The 24,188-nt window shown below is 44.0% G+C and overlaps 1 protein-coding gene across 1 annotated transcript in view; it reads right to left on the bottom strand.

The window, feature by feature from the left end:
- The window catches only part of LOC121847893 (ankyrin repeat domain-containing protein 11-like), a 34,331-nt gene that overhangs the window by 3,204 nt on the left and 6,939 nt on the right, over window positions 1–24,188 (bottom strand). Inside the window, exons 6-16 of the mRNA XM_042331154.1 lie at window positions 22,948–23,075; window positions 22,703–22,864; window positions 21,246–22,260; window positions 17,341–17,514; window positions 15,232–15,374; window positions 13,425–13,569; window positions 13,177–13,213; window positions 8,936–9,147; window positions 3,634–3,776; window positions 2,119–2,263; window positions 471–1,880 (exon numbers count right to left, since the gene is read on the bottom strand). Of these exons, the coding sequence (XP_042187088.1) occupies window positions 471–1,880; window positions 2,119–2,263; window positions 3,634–3,776; window positions 8,936–9,147; window positions 13,177–13,213; window positions 13,425–13,569; window positions 15,232–15,374; window positions 17,341–17,514; window positions 21,246–22,260; window positions 22,703–22,864; window positions 22,948–23,075 (3,714 nt within the window). The remainder of the gene's footprint in view (window positions 1–470; window positions 1,881–2,118; window positions 2,264–3,633; window positions 3,777–8,935; window positions 9,148–13,176; window positions 13,214–13,424; window positions 13,570–15,231; window positions 15,375–17,340; window positions 17,515–21,245; window positions 22,261–22,702; window positions 22,865–22,947; window positions 23,076–24,188) is intronic.

The raw sequence follows: 24,188 nt of genomic DNA on the forward strand, positions 1-24,188 counted from the left end.
AGCACTACAGCCCTACATCACTACAGCAGCACTACAGCCCTACATCACTACAGCAGCACTACAGCCTACATCACTACAGCCTACATCACTACAGCGGCACTACAGCCCTACATCACTACAGCAGAACTACAGCCCAACAACACTACAGCCCTACATCACTACAGCAGCACTACAGCCCTACATCACTACAGCAGAACTACAGCCCTACATCACTACAGCAGAACTACAGCCCTACATCACTACAGCCCTACATCACAATAGCCCTACAGCAGAACTACAGCCCTACATCACTACAGCAGAACTACAGCCCTACATCACTACAGCCCTACATCACTACAGCCCTACATCACTACAGCCCTACATCACTACAGCCCTACACCACTACAGCCCTACATCACTACTACAGCCCTACAGCCCATACATAGACAGGACAGTTTTCACAGAGACACGCAGACACCTGGTTCAAATACCTTTAGTAGAGGTTGTTGTGTCTCTCTGCTGGTCAGTGTTGCTGGTTTCAGACCTGGTTGTTGTGTCTCTCTGCTGGTCAGTGTTGCTGGTTTCAGACCTGGTTGTTGTGTCTCTCTGCTGGTCAGTGTTGCTGGTTTCAGACCTGGTTGTTGTGTCTCTCTGCTGGTCAGTGTTGCTGGTTTCAGACCTGGTTGTTGTGCGTCTCTGCTGGTCAGTGTTGCTGGTTTCAGACCTGGTTGTTGTGCGTCTCTGCTGGTCAGTGTTGCAGGTTTCAGACCTGGTTGGTGTGCGTCTCTGCTGGTCAGTGTTGCAGGTTTCAGACCTGGTTGTTGTGTCTCTCTGCTGGTCAGTGTTGCTGGTTTCAGACCTGGTTGTTGTGTCTCTCTGCTGGTCAGTGTTGCTGGTTTCAGACCTGGTTGTTGTATCTCTCTGCTGGTCAGTGTTGCTGGTTTCAGACCTGGTTGTTGTGCGTCTCTGCTGGTCAGTGTTGCTGGTTTCAGACCTGGTTGTTGTCCGTCTCTGCTGGTCAGTGTTGCTGGTTTCAGACCTGGTTGTTGTGCGTCTCTGCTGGTCAGTGTTGCAGGTTTCAGACCTGGTTGGTGTGCGTCTCTGCTGGTCAGTGTTGCAGGTTTCAGACCTGGTTGTTGTGTCTCTCTGCTGGTCAGTGTTGCTGGTTTCAGACCTGGTTGTTGTATCTCTCTGCTGGTCAGTGTTGCTGGTTTCAGACCTGGTTGTTGTGCGTCTCTGCTGGTCAGTGTTGCAGGTTTCAGACCTGGTTGGTGTGCGTCTCTGCTGGTCAGTGTTGCAGGTTTCAGACCTGGTTGTTGAGTCTCTCTGCTGGTCAGTGTTGCTGGTTTCAGACCTGGTTGTTGTGTGTCTCTGCTGGTCAGTGTTGCTGGTTTCAGACCTGGTTGTTGTCCGTCTCTGCTGGTCAGTGTTGCAGGTTTCAGACCTGGTTGTTGTGTCTCTCTGCTGGTCAGTGTTGCTGGTTTCAGACCTGGTTGTTGTGTGTCTCTGCTGGTCAGTGTTGCTGGTTTCAGACCTGGTTGTTGTCCGTCTCTGCTGGTCAGTGTTGCAGGTTTCAGACCTGGTTGTTGTGCGTCTCTGCTGGTCAGTGTTGCTGGTTTCAGACCTGGTTGTTGTGCGTCTCTGTTGGTCAGTGTTGCTGGTTTCAGACCTGGTTGTTGTGTGTCTCTGCTGGTCAGTGTTGCTGGTTTCAGACCTGGTTGTTGTCCGTCTCTGCTGGTCAGTGTTGCTGGTTTCAGACCTGGTTGTTGTGCGTCTCTGCTGGTATCTCTCCTGGTCAGTACTGGTCTGATCTGCCTGAACTGGTAACCTCCTAAGCTTCCTCCCTGTTCCACTTTGGGACGGGCTGAGTTGGGACGAGTCTGCAGGTCGTTTTGTTGGTGCTAGGATAAACAGAACAGAACGAGACAGGTGAGAGTTTCCTGGAAGCTTTGTAGGACTAAGATCACCTTGTCACTGGACCAAAAATGACAGTGTTACAAAGCTTCTAGGAAACTCACCCAAGCCTAGAACAATATAACTTTACCATGAAATAATATAGACAACAGCAAAACATTTGGTAGAAACCTAAACCAAAGAAACAACAGAATAACATGTCTTTGTTTATGGACAGGTCCAGACCTGCTAGTGCCTTTCTCTTGTTCTTGGGGATGTTTTTCTCCAAGAGTTTAATCAGAGAGGGTTCTGTGGTGTTGCTATAGGCTGTCTGTCCGTTGTTGGTCTTCAGTAGAGGGTCTGCCCCGTGCTTCAACAGCAACTCTGCTATCTGTGATACACAAAGCAAACCACAGCTGACCTAGTATGCATTTACAGAGGTAACACTCACACGTGCAAACACAGAGCTGGGCCGATAAACCACATTTTTTTGACACCGACCAAACTGACCACTTATCGTGGACATTTTGCTGATACCGTTCATTACAATAAATAACCAATTCATGGGTTGCATGTTTCGTAACGTTAGCTAGTTAGCTAAGGTTGAGGGGAGTACAACAAATTTTAGCTAACTAAAGTTAGCATTGCTAGCATTTTTTTTGACTAACTTTGCTAGCTAATGACAACATTGGCATCTGTCTAAAGTAAATTTGACGACATGATAATATATATTTTTTTAATTTAACCAGGTAGACCAGTTGAGAACAAGTTCTCATTTACAACTGCGACCTGGCCAAGATAAAGCAAAGCAGTTGGACAAAAACAACAAAGAGTTACACATAAACAAACATACAGTCAATAAACACAATAGAAAAATCTATGTACATTGTGTGCAAATGTAGAAGAGGAGGGAGGAAAGGCAATAAATAGGCCATAGAGGCAAAATAATTACAATTTAGCATTAACACTGGAGTGATAGATGTGCAGATGATGATGTGCAAGTAGAGATACTGGGGTGCAAAATAGCAAGTAATAATATGGGGATGAGGTAGTTGGGTGGGCTATTTACTGTAAATTGGCTGATTGGCTGTAAATTATACTAGTGGAGAAGGTATGGTGGGATTCGAAATGGTCGGTGATCTGCTGGCAAAGTTGTTTCCTACTAAATATTTGACTATGTTAGTAATGTCATAGTATTGACAAGCACTATTAGTGTAATTTATACGAAACAATTGTTAGCCTCTGTCCAGAATGACTGGGCTTATCACGACTTCAGGGCATCACTATTGTGCGGCTGGTAGAGGGAGGCTTGAGAACGTTCATAACAATGACATGACGAGACCGAGTGCCGGAGGTGCAACCTATGACTAGGGTCCTAATAGAGAAATGTGAAGTTTGAAATGAAATAAGTTTGCTAATATAGGTGATTGTTAATAGGACAATTGATAGGTACAACATTCAAAGCAGTAATAGTAGTTTTATGAATCTTATCGTTTAATTAATTTTATCGTGATAATAATAATGATAATAATTCAGTCAATTTATTGCGATATGGATTTTTGTCAGTATTGGCCAGCTCTAGAGCACACAAACACAAATTCTCTCTCTCACACACACACAATTTCTCAGTCTTTCTCTTTCACACAAACATGCATACACACTGAAACTAGTCTGGGTGCTAAAGGCCATTAGTGATTCTGTACTTTATTTGGATGTAGGTGGGCGTGGTTTATAGTGACACACACACAGACATATATGTACCTGCAGGTGTCCCTGCACTACAGCATCAAGTAGAGGTGTGGTTCCATTTTCTCCAGTACAGTTGACCAGAGCTCCTGCCTGGATCAGGTGCTTACTGATCTCATAGTGACCGTGGGACACTGCCTCGTGAAGAGGAGTCCAACCTGCATGAGATGACAGACATTTTAATTTAAAATACTATAGTATACTATGGTATAAATACTATAGTATTCCCTGTAGTGTTTTTGTGGACTTTACTGTAGTATTCCGCAAGAACATTACAGTGAATACTGTAGTATTTTCCATAGTATACTTGTCACGACTCCGACCGAAGGTGGCTCCCCTTCCCGTTCGGGTGGCGCTCGGCGGTCGTCGTCCTACTAGCTGCCACTGATTCTTTTCTCCCCCTCCTTATGTGTTTATTGATTACACCTGTTTTGAGTTTGTTGTAATTAGTTGGGCTTTATTGATTATTGTAACCCTGGTGTTTGATACAGACGAACGTGTTGGTTTATGTCCGTGTATAGTGCTGGACTGTTTTCGTTCCCCATGTCTAGGGCATTTTGTTTTGAGCACCCAGTGTTTAGTGGGGTGGCCGTGGTTCACCGTGTGTGCATTAAAAGAGCACGATATTGAACTCTCTGTTTTCCTGCGCCTGACGTCACACGGTGACGTCACAGTACCGTCACAGTACCTTACAATACTGTAGTATATACTACTGTAGTATACAAAACTGTAGTACACACTATAGTAATTCATCTCGTTTTTTTCGGATTGATGTATCCTGTAGTATTTAATGTAGTGTTTTTGAGGACTGTAGTATTTACTGTAGTGTTTTTGAGGACTGTAGTACACTAAACAGCTGATTTTTTTTATGGAATATCTACATAGGCGCACAGAAGCCCATTAATCAGAAACCATCACTCCTGTGTTCCAATGGCACGTTGTGTTAGCTAATCAAAGTTTATCGTTTTAAAAGGCTAATTGAACATTAGCAAATCCTTTTGCAATTATGTTAGCACAGCTGAAAACTGTTATGCTGATTAAAGAAGCAATAAAACGGGCCTTCTTTAGACTAGTTGAGTATCTGGAGCATCAGCATTTGTGGGTTCGATTACAGGCTCAAAATGGCCAGAAACAAAGCATTTTCCTCTGAAACTCGTCAGTCTGTTCTTGTTCTGAGAAATGAAGGCTATTCCTTGCAAGAAATTGCCAAGAAACTGAAGATCTCGTACAACGCTGTGTACTACTCCCTTCACAGAACAGCCAAAACTGTCTAACCAGAATAGAAAGAGGAGTGGGAGGCCACGGTGCACAACTGAGCAAGAGGACAAGTACATTAGTGTCTAGTTTGAGAAACAGATGCCTCACAAGTCCTCAACTGGCAGCTTCATTAAATAGTACCCACAGAACACCAGTCTCAATGTCAACAGTGAAGAGGCGACTCCGGGATGCTGGTCTTCTAGGCAGAGTTGCAAAGAAAAAGACATATCTCAGACTGGCCAATGCAGGGTAAAAGGGATCTTGAAGAAGGAAGACTATCACTCCATTTTGTAACGCCATGACAAACCCTGTGGACGGCGCTTAATTGGAGCCAATTCCCTCCTACAACTGGACAATGACCCAAAGCACAGCTCCAAACTATGCAATAACTATTTAGGGACGAAGCAGTCAGCTGGTATTCTGTCTATAATGGAGTGGCCAGCACAGTCACTGGATCTCAACCCTATTGAGCTGTTGTGGGAGCAGCCTGACCATATGGCACGTAAGAAGTGACCATCAAGCCAATTCAACTTGTGGGAGGTGCTTCAGGAAGCATGGGGTGAAATCTCTTCAGATTACCTCAACAAATTGACAACTATGTCAAAGGTCTGCAAGGCTGTAATTGAGGCAAATGGAGGATTCTTTGACAAAAGCCATTTGAAGGACACAATTATTATTTAAATTAAAAATCATGATTTAGAACCTTGTCAACATTGTGATTATATTTCCTATTAATTTTGCAACTCATTTCATGTATGTTTTCATAGAAAACAAGGACGTTTCTAAGTGACCCCAAACTTTTGAACGGTAGTGTAGGTAGACAGGGCTGGGGTCTGATAGTTTAGAGTGTCTGCTCTTTTCTGTAACCTGTAGGGAACACAATATGGTCTATACTTGGCATGTAGGTTTACCAGTTATGGGTGGCACAAATTGCAATATGGGGGAGGGGAATGGGCAGGGTATAAGCAAATGAAATAGTTTAGTATTTACTATAGTTAAAAAAGTGTAGGGTTTTGGTGGACTGCAGTGTTTCTGCTGAAATTACTGTACTATTTACTAGTGTTGCAGATAATACTATAGTATTCTATGGTATTCTACAACAATCTACAGTAAGTAATACACATGAGGGATTCAACACTGTGTAGTATAGTATTCTACAGTATACTACCATTTCCTATAGAAGTACTGTAGTACTCTATAGTAAACTGTAGTATTTTTTCACGTGGGAAAACCTGGTCACTTGTTGATTGAGCCTTCCATTATGAGTCACTAATACTGTACACATAGAGAAATACTGAATAGAAAAGGAGTGCCCATTTAAGTCAATGTTAGCATAGTGGGTGGACTGGCAGAATGTTGACCTGTTGCAAGTGTACTCTATGAGCAAAGCAGGAAGTAAAATATATATATATATTTTCATAACTGTTAACACGCCATAAATGTACAATATTATTAAGTCTTAGCAGTGTAAAATCACTGTACTAGTTGGAATATTATTGAAGTGCTGTGTGTGAGTATCTATAATGAACAAAAATATAAATGCAACATGTAAAATGTTGGTCCCGTGCTTCATGAGCAGAAATACAAGATTCCAGAAATGTTCCACATTCATTAAAATATTATTTCTCTCATATTTTGCGCAGAAATGTGTTTACATCCCTGTTACTTAGCATTTCTCCTTTGCCAAGATGATCCGGACAGGTGTGGCATATCAAGAAGCTGATTAAACAACATGGTCATTACACAGGTGCACCTTGTGCTGGGGACAATAAAAGGCAACTCTAAAATGTGCCGTTTTTTCACACAAAACAATTCCACAAAGGCATGCTGACTACAGGAATGTCCACCAGAGCTGTTGCCTTAGAATTTAATGTTAATTTCTCTACTATAAGCTGCCTCCAATGTCATTTTAGAGAATTTGGCAGTACATTCAAATGGCCTCACAACCGCAGACCACATGTAACAAACCAGCCCAGGACCTCCACATCTGGCTTTTTCACCTGCGGGATTATCTGAGACCAGCCCCTCGGTCAGCTGATGAAACGTATATATATATATATATATATATATATATATAAAGGTTATAACCTTTATTTAACTAGGCAAGTCAGTTAAGAACAAATTCTTGTTCAGGGGCAGAACAACAGATTTGTACCTTGTCAGAATGTCTGCTCGGGGATTCAAACTTACAACCTTTCGGTTACTAGTCCAATGCTCTAACCACTAGGCTACCTGCCGCCCCTATATGTACAGTGGGGCAAAAAAGTATTTAGTCAGCCACCAATTGTGCAAGTTCTCCCACTTAAAAAGATGAGAGAGGCCTGTAATTTGCATCATAGGTACACTTCAACTATGACAAGACAAAATGAGGAAAAAAAATCCAGAAAATCACACTGTAGGATTTTTAATGAATTTATTTGCAAATTATGGTGGAAAATAAGTATTTGGTCAATAACAAAAGTATCTCAATACTTTGTTATATACCCTTTGTTGGCAACGACAGAGGTCAAACGTTTTCTGTAAGTCTTCACAAGGTTTTCACACACTGTTGCTGGTATTTTGGCCCATTCCTCCATGCAGATCTCCTCTAGAGCACTGATATTTTGGGGCTGTTGCTGGGCAACACGGACTTTCAACTCCTTCCAAAGATTTTCTATGGGGTTGAGATCTGGAGACTGGCTAGGCCACTCCAGGACCTTGAAATGCTTCTTACGAAGCCACTCCTTCGTTGCCCGGGTGGTGTGTTTGGGATCATTGTCTTGCTGAAAGACCCAGCCACGTTTCATCTTCAATGCCCTTGCTGATAGAAGGAGGTTTTCACTCAAAATCTCACGATACATGGCCCCATTCATTCTTTCCTTTACACGGATCAGTCGACCTGGTCACTTTGCAGAAAAACAGCCCCAAAGCATGATGTTTCCACCCCCATGCTTCACAGTAGGTATGGTGTTCTTTGGATGCAACTCAGCATTCTTTGTCCTCCAAACACGACGAGTTGAGTTTTTACCAAAAGGTTCTATTTCTGTTTCATCTGACCATATGACATTCTCCCAATGTTCTTCTGGATCATCCAAATGCTCTCTAGCAAACTTCAGACGGGCCTGGACATGTACTGGCTTAAGCAGGGGGACACGTCTGGCACTGCAGGATTTGAGTCACTGGCGGCGTAGTGTGTTACTGATGGTAGGCTTTGTTACTTTGGTCCCAGCTCTCTGCAGGTCATTCACTAGGTCCCATCGTGTGGTTCTAGGATTTTTGCTCACCGTTCTCGTGATCATTTTGACCCCACGGGGTGAAATCTTGCATGGAGCCCCAGATCGAGGGAGATTATCAGTAGTTTTGTATGTCTCTCATGTCCTAATAATTGCTCCCACAGTTGATTTCTTCAAACCAAGCTGCTTACCTATTGCAGATTCAGTCTTCCCAGCCTGGTGCAGGTCTACAATTTTGTTTCTGGTGTCCTTTGACAGCTCTTTGGTCTTGGCCATAGTGGAGTTTGGAGTGTGACTGTTTGAGGTTGTGGACAGGTGTCTTTTATACTGATAACAAGTTCAAACAGGTGCCATTAATACAGGTAACGAGTGGAGGACAGAGGAGCCACTTAAAGAAGAAATTACAGGTCTGTGAGAGCCAGAAATCTTGCTTGTTTGTAGGTGACCAAATACTTATTTTTCACCATAATTTGCAAATAAATTCATAAAAAATCCTACAATGTGATTTCTAGATTTTTTTTCTCATTGTGTCTGTCATAGTTGAAGTGTACATATGATAGAAAATCACAGGCCTCTCTCATCTTGTTAAGTGGGAGAACTTGCACAATTGGTGGCTGACTAAATACTTTTTTGCCCCACTGTATATAAATGGGGGAAAAACATATTCTGATTGGCTGGACCTGGCTCTCAAGTGGGTGGGCCTATGCCCTCCCATGCCCAATCACGTGAAATCCATAGATTAGGGCCTAATGAATTTATGTATGAACTGTAACACAGTAAAATTGTTGAAATTGTTGCAAGTTGCATTTATATTTTTGTTCAGTATAAATGGCTGCTATATGTCTTACCTGCATTATCGGGCATGTTGACGTCGAGCCCCTGTGACAGCATGTCTCTGACCCCCTGGGTGTCTCCCTGAATGGCTGCAATGTGGAGTAGAGTCTCCCCGTAACAGTTCTTCCGGTGGAGGATATTCAGAGGGGTGACGTTCTGCCCGCTCTGGGACCCCCCAGGGATGTTCCTGGACACAGTGCCCTCGGACACGGACCTCAACGGTCTCCTTTACAGACAACTGATATTAGGCTAATATACCCCAGACAAGGGCTTCCCAACCCTGTTCCTAGAGAGCTACCGTCCTGTAGGTTTTTACTCAAACCCTAATCTAGCACACCTGATTCTAGTAATTAGCTGGTTGATATAATAGCGCCAGTGGGGATGGCTGATATTTTACGGGCACATAACCAACTGTGCTTTTTTGTGTGTTTTTTCATATTGTTTGTAACTTATTTTGTACATAATGTTGCTGCAACAATCTCTTAAGACCGAAAAGAGCTTCTGGATATCAGAACAGCGATTACTAACCTCGAACTGGACAAAGATTTTTTATTTAATGAATCTGACGTGAAGGATATACTGCTTCTCTGAGACCAGGCCCAAATCCCTGTCATTCACGTGAAGGAAAGACGGAAATACAGGGGGAAGAGATTGGGGTGCTTTGTGAGAATTCATCGACGAGTGGGTAACGCGCCTCTATCATTCGTTCTATTGGCCAACGTGCAATCACTGGAGAATAAACTGGATGAGCTCCATTCGAGACGATACTACCACTGTGAAATTAAAAACTGTAATATCTTATATTTCACTGAGTCGTGGCTGAACGACGACACGGATAATATACAGTTGGCTGTTTCCGTGCATCAGCAGGACTGAACAGTTACGTCTGGTAAGAAGAGGGGCGGGGGTGTGTGTCCATTAGTCAATAACAGCTGGTGCGCAATGTCTAATATCAAGGAAGTCTCAAGGTATAGATCGCCCGAGGTAGAGTATCCCATGATAAGCTGTAGACCACACTATTTACCAAGGGAGTTTTCATCTATATCTATTTACCACCACAAACCGATGCTGGCACGAAGACCGTGGACTTTAATGCAGGCAAACGTAAATCCGTTTTACCTCATTTCCACCATCATGTCACATGTGCAACCAAAGGAAAAAAAACTTGAGACCACCTTTACTCCACACACAGAGATGCATACAAAGCTTTCCCTCGCCCTCCATTTTGCTAATCTGACCATAATTCTATCCTCCTGATTCCTGCTTACAAGCAAAAACGAAAGCAGGAAGTACCAGTGACTCGCTCAATATGTAAGTTGTCAGATGACGCAGATACTACACTACAGGACTGTTTTGCTAGCACAGACTGGAATATGTTCTGGGATTCATCCAATGGCATTGAGGAGTATACCACCTTAGTCACTGGCTTCATCAATAAGTGCATCGACAAAATCGTCCCCACAGTTACCGTTCGTACATATCTCAACCAGATCCATTGGATTACAGGCAACATCCGCACCAATCTAAAGGCTAGAGCTGCCGCATTCAAGGAACAAGACATTAATCCGGACGCTAATAAGAAATCCCGCTATGCCCTCAGACAAACAATCAAACAGGCAAAGCGTCAATACAGGACTAAGATTGAATCTTACTACACCGCTCTGAAGCTCGTTGAATGTGGCAGGGCTTGCAAACTATTACGGACTACAAAGGGAAACCCAGTCACAAGCTGCCCAGTGACGCAAGCCTACCAAACGAGCGAAATGCCTTTTATGCTCGCTTCGAGGCAAGCAACACTGAAGCATGCATGAGAGCACCAGCTGTTCTGGACGACTATGTGATCACGTTCTCCGTAGCTGATGTGAGCCAGTCCTTTAAACAGGTCAACATTCTCAAGGCTGCGGGGCCAGACAGATTACCAGGACGTGTACTCAGAGCATGCGCTGACCAACTGACAAGTATCTTCACTGACATTTTCAAACTCTCCTGGACCGTGTCTGTAATACCCACGTTTCAAGCAGACCACCATAGTCTCTGTGCCCAAGAAAATGAAGCTAACCTGTTTAAACGACTACCACCCCATAGCACTCACGTCGGTAGCCATGAAGTGCTTTGAAAGGCTGTTCATGGCTCACATCAACACCCTCATCCCAGAAACCCTAGAACCACTCCAATTCACATACCGCCCTAAGAAATCCACAGATGACGCAATCTCAATCGCCCTCCACACTGCCCTTTCTCACCTTGACAAAAGGAACACCTATGTGAGAATTCTGTTCATTGACTACAACACCATAGTGCCCACAAAGCTCATCACTAAGCTAAGGACGGGCTGCCCCCAGGTGGTAAGGGTATGCAACAACACATCTGCCAGGCTGATCCTCAACACGGGGGCCCCTGTTCACCCACAACTGCATGGCCAAGCACGACTCCAACACCATCATTAAGTTTACTGACGACACAATGGTGGTAGGCCTGATCACCGACAACGATGAAACAGCAAATAGGGAGGAGGTCAGAGACCTGGCAGTGTGGTGCCAGCACAACAACCCCTCCCTCAACGTGAGCAAGACAAAGGAGCTGATCGTGGACTACGAGAAAATGAGGGCCGAACACACCCCAATTCACATCGACGGGGCTGTAGTTGAGCGGGTTGAGAGTTTCATGTTCCTTGGTGTCCACATCACTAACAAACTATCATGGTCCAAACATACCAAGACAGTCGTGAAGAGGGCACAACAACATATTTTCCCCCTCAGGAGACTGAGAAGATTTGGTATGGATCCCCAGGTCCTCAAAAAGTTCTACAGCTGCACCATCGAGAGCATCCTGACCGGTTGCATTCCATCCCTGCCTGGTACGGCATCTGCCCAGCATCTGACCATAAGGCGCAACAGAGGGTAGTGTGTACGGCCCAGTACGCTACTGGGAACGAGCTTCCTGCCATCCAGGACCTCTATACCAGGCGGTGTCAGAGAAAGGCCCAAGAAATTGTCAAAGACTCCAGTCACCCAAGTCATAAGACGGTTCTCTCTGCTACCGCACGGCAAGCGGTACCGGAGCGCCAAGTCTAGATCCAAAAGGCTCCTTAACAGCTTCTTCCCCCAAGCCATAAGACTGCTGAACAGTTAATCAAATGGCCACCTAGACTATTTACATCGACATGCCCCCCCACATTTGTTTTTACACTGATGCTACTCACTGTTTATTATCTATGCATAGTCACTTTACCCCTACCTACAGTACATGTACAAATTACCTCGACTAACCTGTACCCCCACACATTGACTCGGTACCGGTACCCCCTGTATAAAGCCTCGTTATTGTTATTTTAATGTGTTACTTTTTATTTAATTTTTTACTTTAGTTTATTTAGTAAATATTTTCTTATGTCTATTCCTTGAACTGCATTGTTAGTTAAGGACTTGTAAGTAAGCATTTCACGGTATTCGGCGCATGTGACAAATAAAATGTTATTTGAATTAATAAACTGAATCGGATTAGTTATAACTGGGGTTGGAGCGAAAACCTACAGGAAGGTAGCTCTCCAGGAACAGGGTTGGAAAGAGAACCTACAGGAGGGTAGCTCTCCATGAACAGGGTTGGAAAGAGAACCTACAGGAGGGTAGCTCTCCAGGAACAGAGTTGAAGCAAAAACCAATAGGAGGGTAGCTCTCCAGGAACAGGGTTGGAGCGAAAACCTACAGAAGGGTAGCTCTCCAGGAACAGGGTTGAAGCAAAAACCAATAGGAGGGTAGCTCTCCAGGAACAGGGTTGGAGTGAAAACCTACAGGAGGGTAGCTCTCCAGGAACAGGGTTGAAGCAAAAACCAACAGGAGGGTAGCTCTCCGGGAACAGGGTTGAAGAGTCCTGTCCCAGACCTATTTAGACCTAGAGTATTTACAATGGCTAGGGTTCTTACAGTATATGACATTGTGTTGACTTAGTTTGTTGTGTGTGTTGGGAGTGTGAAATAAATCACTACAAATGTTTATCAATCATCAACAATGTACTTCAGGTTTGTTGTGTAATATATAAAAATAGGCCATTTAGCTGACGCAACTTAAGTCATGCATGCATACACATTTCGTGTTGTGGCCACAGCAAGAATGGAACCTACAACCCTGGCATTTTAAGCGCCAAGCTCTACCAACTGAGCCACGTGTATAGCCTAAGTGATATGAAATGTGCCTATGACAATTTGACTTTCTAGTTATGTAAAACCTCAGACACCTTCCCCCCACCACCAACTTACATGGGTTCTCCTGCTCCTGACCTCTCACCGCTTCTTCCTACAAGAGACACACATAGAGAACAACATGTAGGCCTATTTATTCCGGGACCTGGTCAAAAGTAGTGTACTATATAGGGAATAGGGCCCTGGTCAACAGTAGTGCACTATATAGGGAATAGGGCTCTGGTCTAAAGTAGTGCACTATATAGGGTATAGCGTGCCTTTTGGGATAAAGACAGAGACACCCTTGGTTATGGAAAGGTCCAGACCTGCTAGTGCCTTTCTCTTGTTATTGGGGATGTTTTTCTCCATGAGTTTGATCAGACAGGGTTCTGAGGTGTTGCTATAGGCTGTCTGTCCGTCATTGTTCTTCAGTAGAGGGTCTGCCCCGTGCTTCAACAGCAACTCTGCTATCTGGGACACACAAAGCAAAACAAATAGTATCTTACAGTGGTAAGAAAAAGTATGTGAACCCTTTGGAACTACCTGGATTTCTACATAAATTGGTCATAAGATGTTATCTGATCTTCATCTAAGTCACAACAATAGACAAACATAGTGTGCTTAAACTAATAACACACAAATTATTGCATTTCTCTTGTCTATATGGAATACATCATTTAAACATTCACAGTGTAGGTTGGAAAAAGTATGTGAACCCCTAGGCTAATGACTTCTCCAAAAGCTAATTAAAAGTCAGGAGTCAAGCTCAATGAGACGAGATTGGAGACGTTGGTTAGAGCTGCCTTTCCCTATAAAAAACACTCACAAAATGTGAGTTTGCTACTCACAAGAAGCATTGCCTGATGTGAACCATGCCTCAAACAAAATAGATCTCAGAAGACCTTTGATTAAGAATTGTTGACTTGCATAAAGCTGAAAGGGTTACAAAAGTATGTCTAAAAGCCTTGATGTTCATCAGTCCGCGGTAAGACATATTGTCTATAAATGGAGAAAGTTCAGCACTCTTGCTACTCTCCCTTAGGAGTGACCGTCCTGCAAAGATTACTGCAAGAGCACAGCACAGAATGGTTAAGAAGAATCCTAGAGTGTCAGCTGAAGACTTACAGAAATCTCTGGAACATGCTAACATCTCGGTCGACGAGTCTACAATATGTAAAACAATAAAGAATAGTGCTCATGGGAGGACACCACGGAAGAAGCCACTGCTGTCCAAAAAAAATATTGCTGCACATCTGAAGTTTGCAAAAGTGCACCTGGATGTTCCACAGCGCTACTGGCAAAATATTCTGTGGACAGATAAAACTACAGTTGAGTTGTTCGGAAGGAACACACAACACTATGTGTGGAGAAAAAAAGGCACAGCACACCAACATCAAAACCTCATCCCAACTGTAAAGTATGGTGGAGGGAGCACCTCAGGGCCTCGACAACTTGCTATCATCGACGGAAAAATGAATTCCCAAGTTTATCAAGACATTTTACAGGAGAATGTTAGGTTATCTGTCCACCAATTGAAGCTCAACAGAATTTGGGTGAGGCAACAGGACAACGACCGAAAACACAGAAGTAAATCAACAACAGAATGGCTTCAACAGAAGAAAATACGCCCAGTCAGAGTCCTGACCTCAACCCGATTTAGATGCTGTGGCATGACCTCAAGAGAGCAGTTAACACCAGACAACCCAAGAATATTGCTGAACAGAAACAGTTTTGTAAAAAGGAATGGACCAAATTCCTCCTGACCGTAGTGCAGGTCTGATCTGCAACTACAGAAAAAGGTTTGGTTGAGGTTATTGCTGCCAAAGGAGGGTCAACCAGTTATTAAATCCAAGGGATCACACACTTTTCCCACCATGCACTGTGAATGTTTACACGGTGTGTTCAATAAAAACATAAAAACATATAATTGTGTGTTATTAGTTTAAGCAAACTGTGTTTGTCTATTGTGACTTAGATGATGAGATCAAATTGTATGACCAATTTATGCAGAAATCCAGGTAACTCCAAAGGGTTCACATACTTTTTCTTCCCACTGTGTATGCAGCACAAACACACAAGCAAGCCTAGGGCATCAGTGCCAAGAAGAAGAAGACCGAAGTATGATATGCCGACCTGCAGGTGTCCCTGCACTACAGCATCAAGTAGAGGTGTGGTTCCATTTTCTCCAGTACAGTTGACCAGAGCTCCTGCCTGGATCAGGTGCTTACTGATCTCATAGTGACCGTGGGACACTGCCTCGTGAAGAGGAGTCCAACCTGTGAGAAACAATGAAGCAACAACTGATGGTCACAGCATAGAGAGATGCTCTATTCGTTTTTATTCAAGTCTGTTTAGGATGAGTGAATTTATTCCTGCATCACTATACACAGGAAATGAAGAGGAAACAGTGTCCCTAAATGTACCTCCTCCAGTCCAGTGTCCCTAAATGTACCTCCTCTAGTCCAGTGTCCCTAAATGTACCTCCTCCAGTCCAGTGTCCCTAAATGTACCTCCTCCAGTCCAGTGTCCCTAAATGTACCTCCTCTAGTCCAGTGTCCCTAAATGTACCTCCTCTAGTCCAGTGTCCCTAAATGTACCTCCTCCAGTCCAGTGTCCCTAAATGTACCTCCTCCAGTCCAGTGTCCCTAAATGTACCTCCTCCAGTCCAGTGTCCCTAAATGTACCTCCTCCAGTCCAGTGTCCCTAAATGTACCTCCTCCAGTCCAGTGTCTTACCTGCGTACTTTGTGAGCAGGGCCTAAATTAACGTTTTGGTCCACCAGCCACTGTGGCAGGTAGATTTTACGACCAGCCTATTTTTTTTTCTTCTGCTAAATTTATACCAACAAAACACAAACAAAAATTTGATATGCATGCTTTCTAATATTTCTAACACAATACATGTATTACCTGTAAGAAGTAATGTGGTATATTGTTTAACTTAATTTCATTTTTTGTGACCCGAGTCTTTTAACCAAAATATCACAGATGAGACACAAATGTTTACCTGTCCCTTTAAAGGCGGGAGGTTACCTTGGTAACGCGACTCAGACGTGTTTGTGCCTGTGAGATAAAGTCTGACAAGTAGCAATGTTGTCTTCTCTTCCCTAGCAGTTAAAACTCAAACTGTAAAAAACAACATAGCTTGTGAACAACACAAGGTAAATAGCCAAGAAACACAAGGACAACGTCTCACTTCAGTTTCAAGTGAATTAGACCAACTTTTATGCCTGTTAGCAGCTCTTTTAAAAATGTATATTTCACTCAGATCTTCACAGACATCCAGCCCCCAGCCAGGCAGTGTTGCAGCGCGAGGTGGAATAGGCTATATAGGATTCATAGTTTTTTTTACTTTGTGTGATTCATTTATGTTAGGAAAATTATGATTAAATGACTGAACAAATCATTTTAAATGGAACTGTAACTAAGTAAACTTATACTCTGTTTTATTATATCTGATTAACACTGTGAGTTCATAAGAAGGGATTGTGTGACACGGACAAGGAGTAATTAAAGTTCATGAACACCATTCCAACTAGGAAGAAAGAAATGGGTTGTGGATTAAGTAAACAAATACGGTAGTTAAACCTATGGTTGAACTGACGAAACTGAGCTCTGGGGTGTTTTAGATAAGACAGTGAGTGCATTCCTAGGATTTCTGTTAATTAGAACTGTCAGCTAAGTGGTGATCGATAATGTTGAGGGGTCAAAAGTTAACTCAGTTGTGTTGTGTGTCCTGTGTATGTGCTGGGGGGGTCAGAATGAACTTTTAAAGTTCCCTTTGTCCCGGTTCGAGAGGAGGGGATTCTGTTAAACAATGAAATGACGTCATGTTATTGTATATAAACTGTTGCTCGTGGTAACGTGGCAGCGCGCTCCGAGAATAAATTCTGTTACCTATTATTGATAAGACTGGTCTCCGTCTATTTTATGCAAACAAGAATCTTACAAATTCTCATGAAATAGATTAAGGGAATTCAATTAATGAAAACACATTGGTATAATTAAATTACAGTAACAATTTACCAACTATGAAAGCAGCTTCTGCAGCATTTATTTTACTATAAATGTGATCATACTTGACTATTTTTATTCACAAATTTTACCCGCCAATGCCAGAATCTACCCGCATTTGGCAGGTGGAGGTTGTTAATTTTAGGCCCTGTGTGTGAGTATCTATAAAGTTATTTGAAACTAACTGAAGTGACAGATTGCTGCCCACCAACCTCCTCTAATGTCTTACCTGCGTTGTCGGCCATGTTGATGTCGGGGCCCAGCGACAGCATGCCTCTGATCCACTGGGTGTCTCCTTGCATGGCTGCAATGTGGAGTAGAGTCTCCCCGTAACGGTTCCTCCGGTGGAGGGCATTCAGACGGGTGATGCTCCGCCTGCTATTGGATTGACCGTGGTTCACACCTGAGGAGAACATAGGAAGGGCGACGCGGTGGAAAAACATTGTGTTCAGTGCAACATTTACCATAAACCTCAGGCTTACTGTAATCTGGCAGCATGATTTAATTTGAAACTTCTCTTCAACGATGTGCGTTACAAAGGAAGTGATTATTTAACTAGTTTAGTACACTGAGCAATACATAAATAGTCAGCTCGTTTTACTTGTTGAAGAAAAGCTTTTACATCACGTTAAATGTCTCCCTAAAGTATAGGTAGACCATAGAGATCCTATGAAATTACTAGAGGGGCTAACACTAACCCTTACAGTATAGGTAGACTCAGCTAACCCTAACCCTTACAGTATAGGTAGACTCAGCTAACCCTAACTCTACAGTATAGGTAGACTCAGCTAACCCTAACTCTACAGTATAGGTAGACTCAGCTAACCCTAACTCTACAGTATAGGTAGACTCAGCTAACCCTAACTCTACAGTATAGGTAGATTCAGCTAACCCTAACTCTTACAGTATAGGTAGACTCAGCTAACACTAACTCTACAGTATAGGTAGACTCAGCTAACCCTAACTCTTACAGTATAGGTAGACTCAGCTAACTCTACACTCTAACCCTTACAGTATAGGTAGACTCAGCTAACCCTAACTCTACAGTATAGGTAGACTCAGCTAACCCTAACTCTACAGTATAGGTAGACTCAGCTAACCCTAACTCTTACAGTATAGGTAGACTCAGCTAACCCTAACTCTACAGTATAGGTAGACTCAGCTAACCCTAACTCTACAGTATAGGTAGACTCAGCTAACTCTACACTCTAACCCTTACAGTATAGATACTCAGCTATTGACATAATCAAGGTGGGCCCTACTGTGGAGGCTACTCTGACAGCCAAGTCCCCCAAATCAACATCCAAGGCCTCTTTAACCAAAACATTTAAATTGAAACCAACTATTTTAGATAACTATTTTAGATAAGATCAACGGTAGCAGGGGCCCGCCCTGCCTATCCAAAGATAGGAGAAACACTGCTACATATACATTAAATGTACATGTATGTATACACTGCTATCTGCATGTCAGTTGTATAGCCCTGCTTACAGCCATGCTCAGCCATCCACACAATCAGAACCTTTTCAATAAGGTCCAGTACAGCATGTACTAAAACATGGGATCTGAAGTAGGGAGCTGGACGGGGAGTGGGAGGCTTGTGTTCATGCCTGTGTCTTTGTAACACATAGGCCTAGGGGCTGGAAAACACTGGTCATTGTATGTTACTGCTGTAGGATGCATATGCACACACGACAAGGAGTTTTTTCATACACTGGAGTCAATGGTGGCACACATTCCCCTCAACATTCACTTTCCCTCATTATGCCTCCGGCCTCCTATGGGCCGTCCAGGTCAAAGGTTAAGTTGAGTACTATATAGGGCTTAGGATGGCATTTGGGACGTGCCTGTCTACATTTCACAGCTTTGTAAACCTGAACAAATTATACCACCAGATGTAGAGTAACAATACCAGGCATTATGTTTGCTGGTTGCTACTGTAGAATGGCTCCGAGTGCTGTGAAATAGTCAATGGCGTCAGGCTGTAAAATAAGTGACTATGCAAATCAAATGCATGGTGTTCTGTGTGTCTGTTGTTATGTGCCATTGTGTGGTGTCTTGGCCCCCGCCCCCAGAAAATAATTCCCTCACTTTTTTCCCCATGAAATTGCAGAAATTAATTTATTACATCCCAGTTGGGAATTAACATCTTAAAATTCCATGACATTCCAGAAATTATTTGATAATTGGGAACCCGACTTTTGACTAGAGCCTTATGGGCCCTTGACCTGGCATGGTGCCAATTGGGAACCATGGTAATCACAAAAGAGTCCAAAAAAGCCTTACTGTATATCTGGTTAGGCCCAGAAGACAGGCTTACTGTATATCTGGTTAGGCCCAGAAGACAGGCTTACTGTATATCTGGTTAGGCCCAGAAGACAGGCTTACTGTATATCTGGTCAGGCCCAGAAAACAAGTGATTTGATTGCTGCTATACTGACTCCACCTAGTGTTCATCTCAAGAACATCACCAAACAGGCACCTTATTCATACATCCAGTCATCCAGTCATCCAGCCATCCAGTCATCCAACCATGAATCTGTTATCCCATTCATGCATATTACATCCTCTTCATACAATCTGTCTCTGTCTGTTTGTACTTTCGTCACATGCACTATCTCAGAGAGCACTAGGCAGATTATGACAAAACTTGAGTAAATGATGCATCTTGCCATAGAGATCAGGCATTTACAAAAGGACACTGATTGGTCAAATAGTGGCGCCATTTGACCTAAAGTCATAAAATTCGGTACATAGGTCCCTCTCCTCACAAGGAACACATTTGCTTCAGGGACCCATAAGGTCCGTCATTTTACATTTTGTGAAAAACGGGCAAGTTCATTTCACTGCTTGGCGAACAACACACATCCTATGACAGTGCCATGTTGAAAGTCACTGAGCTCTTCAGTAAGGCCATTCTACTGCCAATGCTTGTCTATGGAGATTGCATGTATGTGTGCTCGATATTATACACCTGTCAGCAACGGGTGTGGCTGAATACACTATCTTTCATTTCCCACCCTGGTTGTACAGTCATCTAAAATATAACTGTGAAGGACCTCTGCGTTACCCTGGACCCTGAGCTCTCTTTTGACGAACATATCTGAAATACTTGGTCCAAAAAAGGATACCGAAAAGCTAATCCAACGCTTTGTCACTTCTAGATTAAACTACTGCATTGCCCTACTCTCCGGCTACCTGGATAAATAAAGCACAAAATAAACTCCAGATAGTGCTAACTAAACACGGCTGCTAGAATCTTGACTAGAACCCCAAAATGTGATCATATTACTCCAGTGCTAGCCTCCCTACACTGGCTTCCTGTTAAGGCAAGGGCTGATTAAGGTTTTACTGCTAACCTACAAAGCATTACATGGGCTTGCTCCTACCTATCTCTCCGATTTGGTCCTGCCGTACTTACCTACATGTACGCTACGGTCACAAGAAGCAGGCCTCTTTATTGTTCCTAGAATTTCTAAGTAAACAGCTGGAGGCAGGGCTTTCTCCTATAGAGCTACATTTTTATGGAATGGTCTGCTGATCCATGTCAGAGACGCAGACTCAGTCTCAACCTTTGAGTCTTTACTGAAGACTCATCTCTTCAGTTAGTCCTATGATTGAGTGTAGTCTGGCCCAGCGGTGCAAAGGTGAACGGCAAGGCACTGGAGTGGCGAACCATCCTTACAGTCTCTGCCTGGCTGGCTTCCCTCTCTCCACTGGGATTCTCTACCTCTGACCCCATCGCGCTCCCACATGCCGTCCCCACGTCGTGTCAAGCTTTTTTCCCGCTAAACTCGACATGAGTAGGTTGAGTGACTGACGTGATCTTCCTGTCCAGTTTTGCGCCCACCCAGGCTTGTGCGATGGGGGAGATCTTCATGGGCTATACTTGGCCCTGTCTCAGGGTAGTAAGTCAGTGGGCTGTTTATATCCCTTTGGTGGTGTGGGGGCTGTGCTTTGGCAAAGTGGGTGGGGTTATTTGCTTCCTGGTTGGCCCTGTCCGGGATAACTTTGGTCGCTCCCTTTCTCTCCCTCCAGGAGGACCTGAGTGCCTGGTTCCTCTCTAGGTTACATGTGAATATTATCCTATGCCTACCTCTCAGTGTTCTGGCTTGTTGCTGGTGGAACTATTACCTCCATTTTCCTGCTTCTGGCTGTCAGTCTGCCTGGTCTGTCTGGTTGGTCCGCTGGTCTCCAGCTTCTGGCTGTCAGTCTGTCTGGTTGGTCCGCTGGTCTCCTGCTTCTGGCTGTCAGTCTGCCTGGTCTGTCTGGTTGGTCCGCTGGTCTCCAGCTTCTGGCTGTCAGTCTGCCTGGTCTGTCTGGTTGGTCCGCTGGTCTCCTGCTTCTGACTGTCAGTCTGCCTGGTCTGTCTGGTTGGTCCGCTGGTCTCCAGCTTCTGGCTGTCAGTCTGCCTGGTCTGTCTGGTTGGTCCACTGGTCTCCTGCTTCTGACTGTCAGTCTGCCTGGTCTGTCTGGTTGGTCCGCTGGTCTCCTGCTTCTGACTGTCAGTCTGCCTGGTCTGTCTGGTTGGTCCGCTGGTCTCCTGCTTCTGACTGTCAGTCTGCCTGGTCGGTCCGCTGGTCTCCAGCTTCTGGCTGTCAGTCTGCCTGGTTGGTCCGCTGGTCTCCTGCTTCTGGCTGTCAGTCTGTCTGGTTGGTCCGCTGGTCTCCTGCTTCTGACTGTCAGTCTGCCTGGTCTGTCTGGTTGGTCCGCTGGTCTCCTGCTTCTGACTGTCAGTCTGCCTGGTCTGTCTGGTTGGTCCGCTGGTCTCCTGCTTCTGACTGTCAGTCTGCCTGGTCTGTCTGGTTGGTCCGCTGGTCTCCTGCTTCTGACTGTCAGTCTGCCTGGTCGGTCCGCTGGTCTCCAGCTTCTGGCTGTCAGTCTGCCTGGTCTGCCTGGTTGGTCCGCTGGTCTCCTGCTTCTGGCTGTCAGTCTGTCTGGTTGGTCCGCTGGTCTCCTGCTTCTGACTGTCAGTCTGCCTGGTCTGTCTGGTTGGTCCGCTGGTCTCCTGCTTCTGACTGTCAGTCTGCCTGGTCTGTCTGGTTGGTCCGCTGGTCTCCTGCTTCTGACTGTCAGTCTGCCTGGTCTGCCTGGTTGGTCCGCTGGTCTCCTGCTTCTGGCTGTCAGTCTGCCTGGTCTGTCTGTTCTCCTAACAATGAAAAAAGTGGACCAGCAATCACTTGATGTTATGGCTATTGAAATCTTTGTTTGTTCACTGTTGACTTCAAGCACCCTTTCACTGTTTTTATGGAAGTGGAGAGAGTTCAGCATGTTTCCCACAGAATTCAAGCCTAATTGAATAGGATCTCTGTGGTGTTCCCTTTAACTGTATACTGGTGTCCTGATTCTGTCTGTTGTTACCCCTGCTCTGTCTGGCCTGAAAACAGGGGACCAGCAATCATTTAATGTAATTGCAATTGAAGTCTTTGTTTACTGTTGACTTTAAGCACCCTTTCACGAAACAGAGTGCCAGTCTGTTTGTGCTGTCACGCCCTCTCCTTGTCACTCTTTGACATGACATCACAAACAGACTGGCACTCCATCTGTTTTTACGCAAAAAGGAAAGCGTTCAGGATGTTCACTCCCTTTACCTGTTTGTTCTCCTGTGCCTGGTTGTCATTCTGTCTGGTTGGTCTGATTTCTTCCATTGGTCTGGTCTGTCTACTCCCCTGTGTCTGACTGTCAGTCAGCCTGGTCTGTCTCTTGGGCTCTGCACCTATCTCCTTCTGTGAGAGGTCACAACCACCGCCACCCTGGGGAACATTTTTTAGGATTATGTCCAAGGGTCCACTGTGTACCCTTCCTGTGTGAAGGGGTCTTAACTACTGTTATCTACCTGTGTCTTAGCTACCGTCGTTGCTCTCTTCAAACGTCTGGTAGAGGTACCACTCCCAACGTGCTGTGAGGGACTCTCTGACACCGACCCCTCAGAGGGATCCTCTTCTATCATCCCCTCACTGTCTTCTGTAAAAAGCATCAATGGAAAAAAAAAACATAAGCAGCTAAATAGGTGTTGTTAGCCTTATAGTATTAATCTGTGATGCATCATACAGAGGAAAAATACTATATACTGGCAGGAATAAATGATAGTAGACTTTGATCATATTTCTGTCATTATATACTGAACAAAAATATTAAAAACACAACACGCAACAAGTTACAGTTCAAATGAGACAATCAGTCAATTGAAATAAATTCATTAGGTCCTAATCTATGGATTTCACATGACTGGGAATACAGATATGCATCTGTTGGTCACAGATACCTGTCAGGAGATTTTTCAATCCCAATGATAATAACTGACAATCAATAGCTTTGACCAATCGCCGAGGTTTGTAAGACCGTGGGTATAATAATAATTAGGCACAGACTCAGCTCATGCAAAAGGTTCGTACAGTTTATTCACGAGAACGTTCTAGTCCATTGTACAAAAACATCCATTTTATACCGGCTCCTTTCGCACATACCTTCACACAAACAGTAGATATCCTACGCACATACATACACACAAATCTTAAGCTACGCCTTGCTCAGACAGTCTGTGTTTTTCCACTATACAGATACATTGTTTAATCTGCAACATGTTTCATCATTTTCTGCAAGCCTAACAGTTTCTCCCCTCCACGGGTGGAGACAGAATGTCCTGTAAGGAACACAGTAGTACAACTCGTCTGTCGATAGCTCCTCTTATCATTTGCTTCACACTTGCACCCTGCTTACATGCTAAAAGGTCCTTGTTCTAATTCTGACTAAAACCACACACATCATCAGATTATAGATTTATGATTCTAATAAATTTCATACAATTATATGGTTTCAGGGTGGAATATTTTTAGTCATTACCATGAAGTATATAATTTCCTTATCAATACCTTAAAAAAGGCAAGAGGCGTGGATCAGAAAACCAGTTAGTATCTAGTGTGACCACCTCATGCAGTGTGACACATCTCCTTCGCATAGAGATGATCAGGCTGTTGATTGTGGCCTGTGAAATGTTGTCCCACTCCTCTATAATAGCTGTGTGACGTTGCTGGATATTGTCGAAAACTGGAACACGCTGTCGTACCGGTTGATCCA

Source organism: Oncorhynchus tshawytscha, linkage group LG12 (assembly GCF_018296145.1).
Source record: "Oncorhynchus tshawytscha isolate Ot180627B linkage group LG12, Otsh_v2.0, whole genome shotgun sequence".
NCBI lineage: Eukaryota > Metazoa > Chordata > Actinopteri > Salmoniformes > Salmonidae > Oncorhynchus > Oncorhynchus tshawytscha.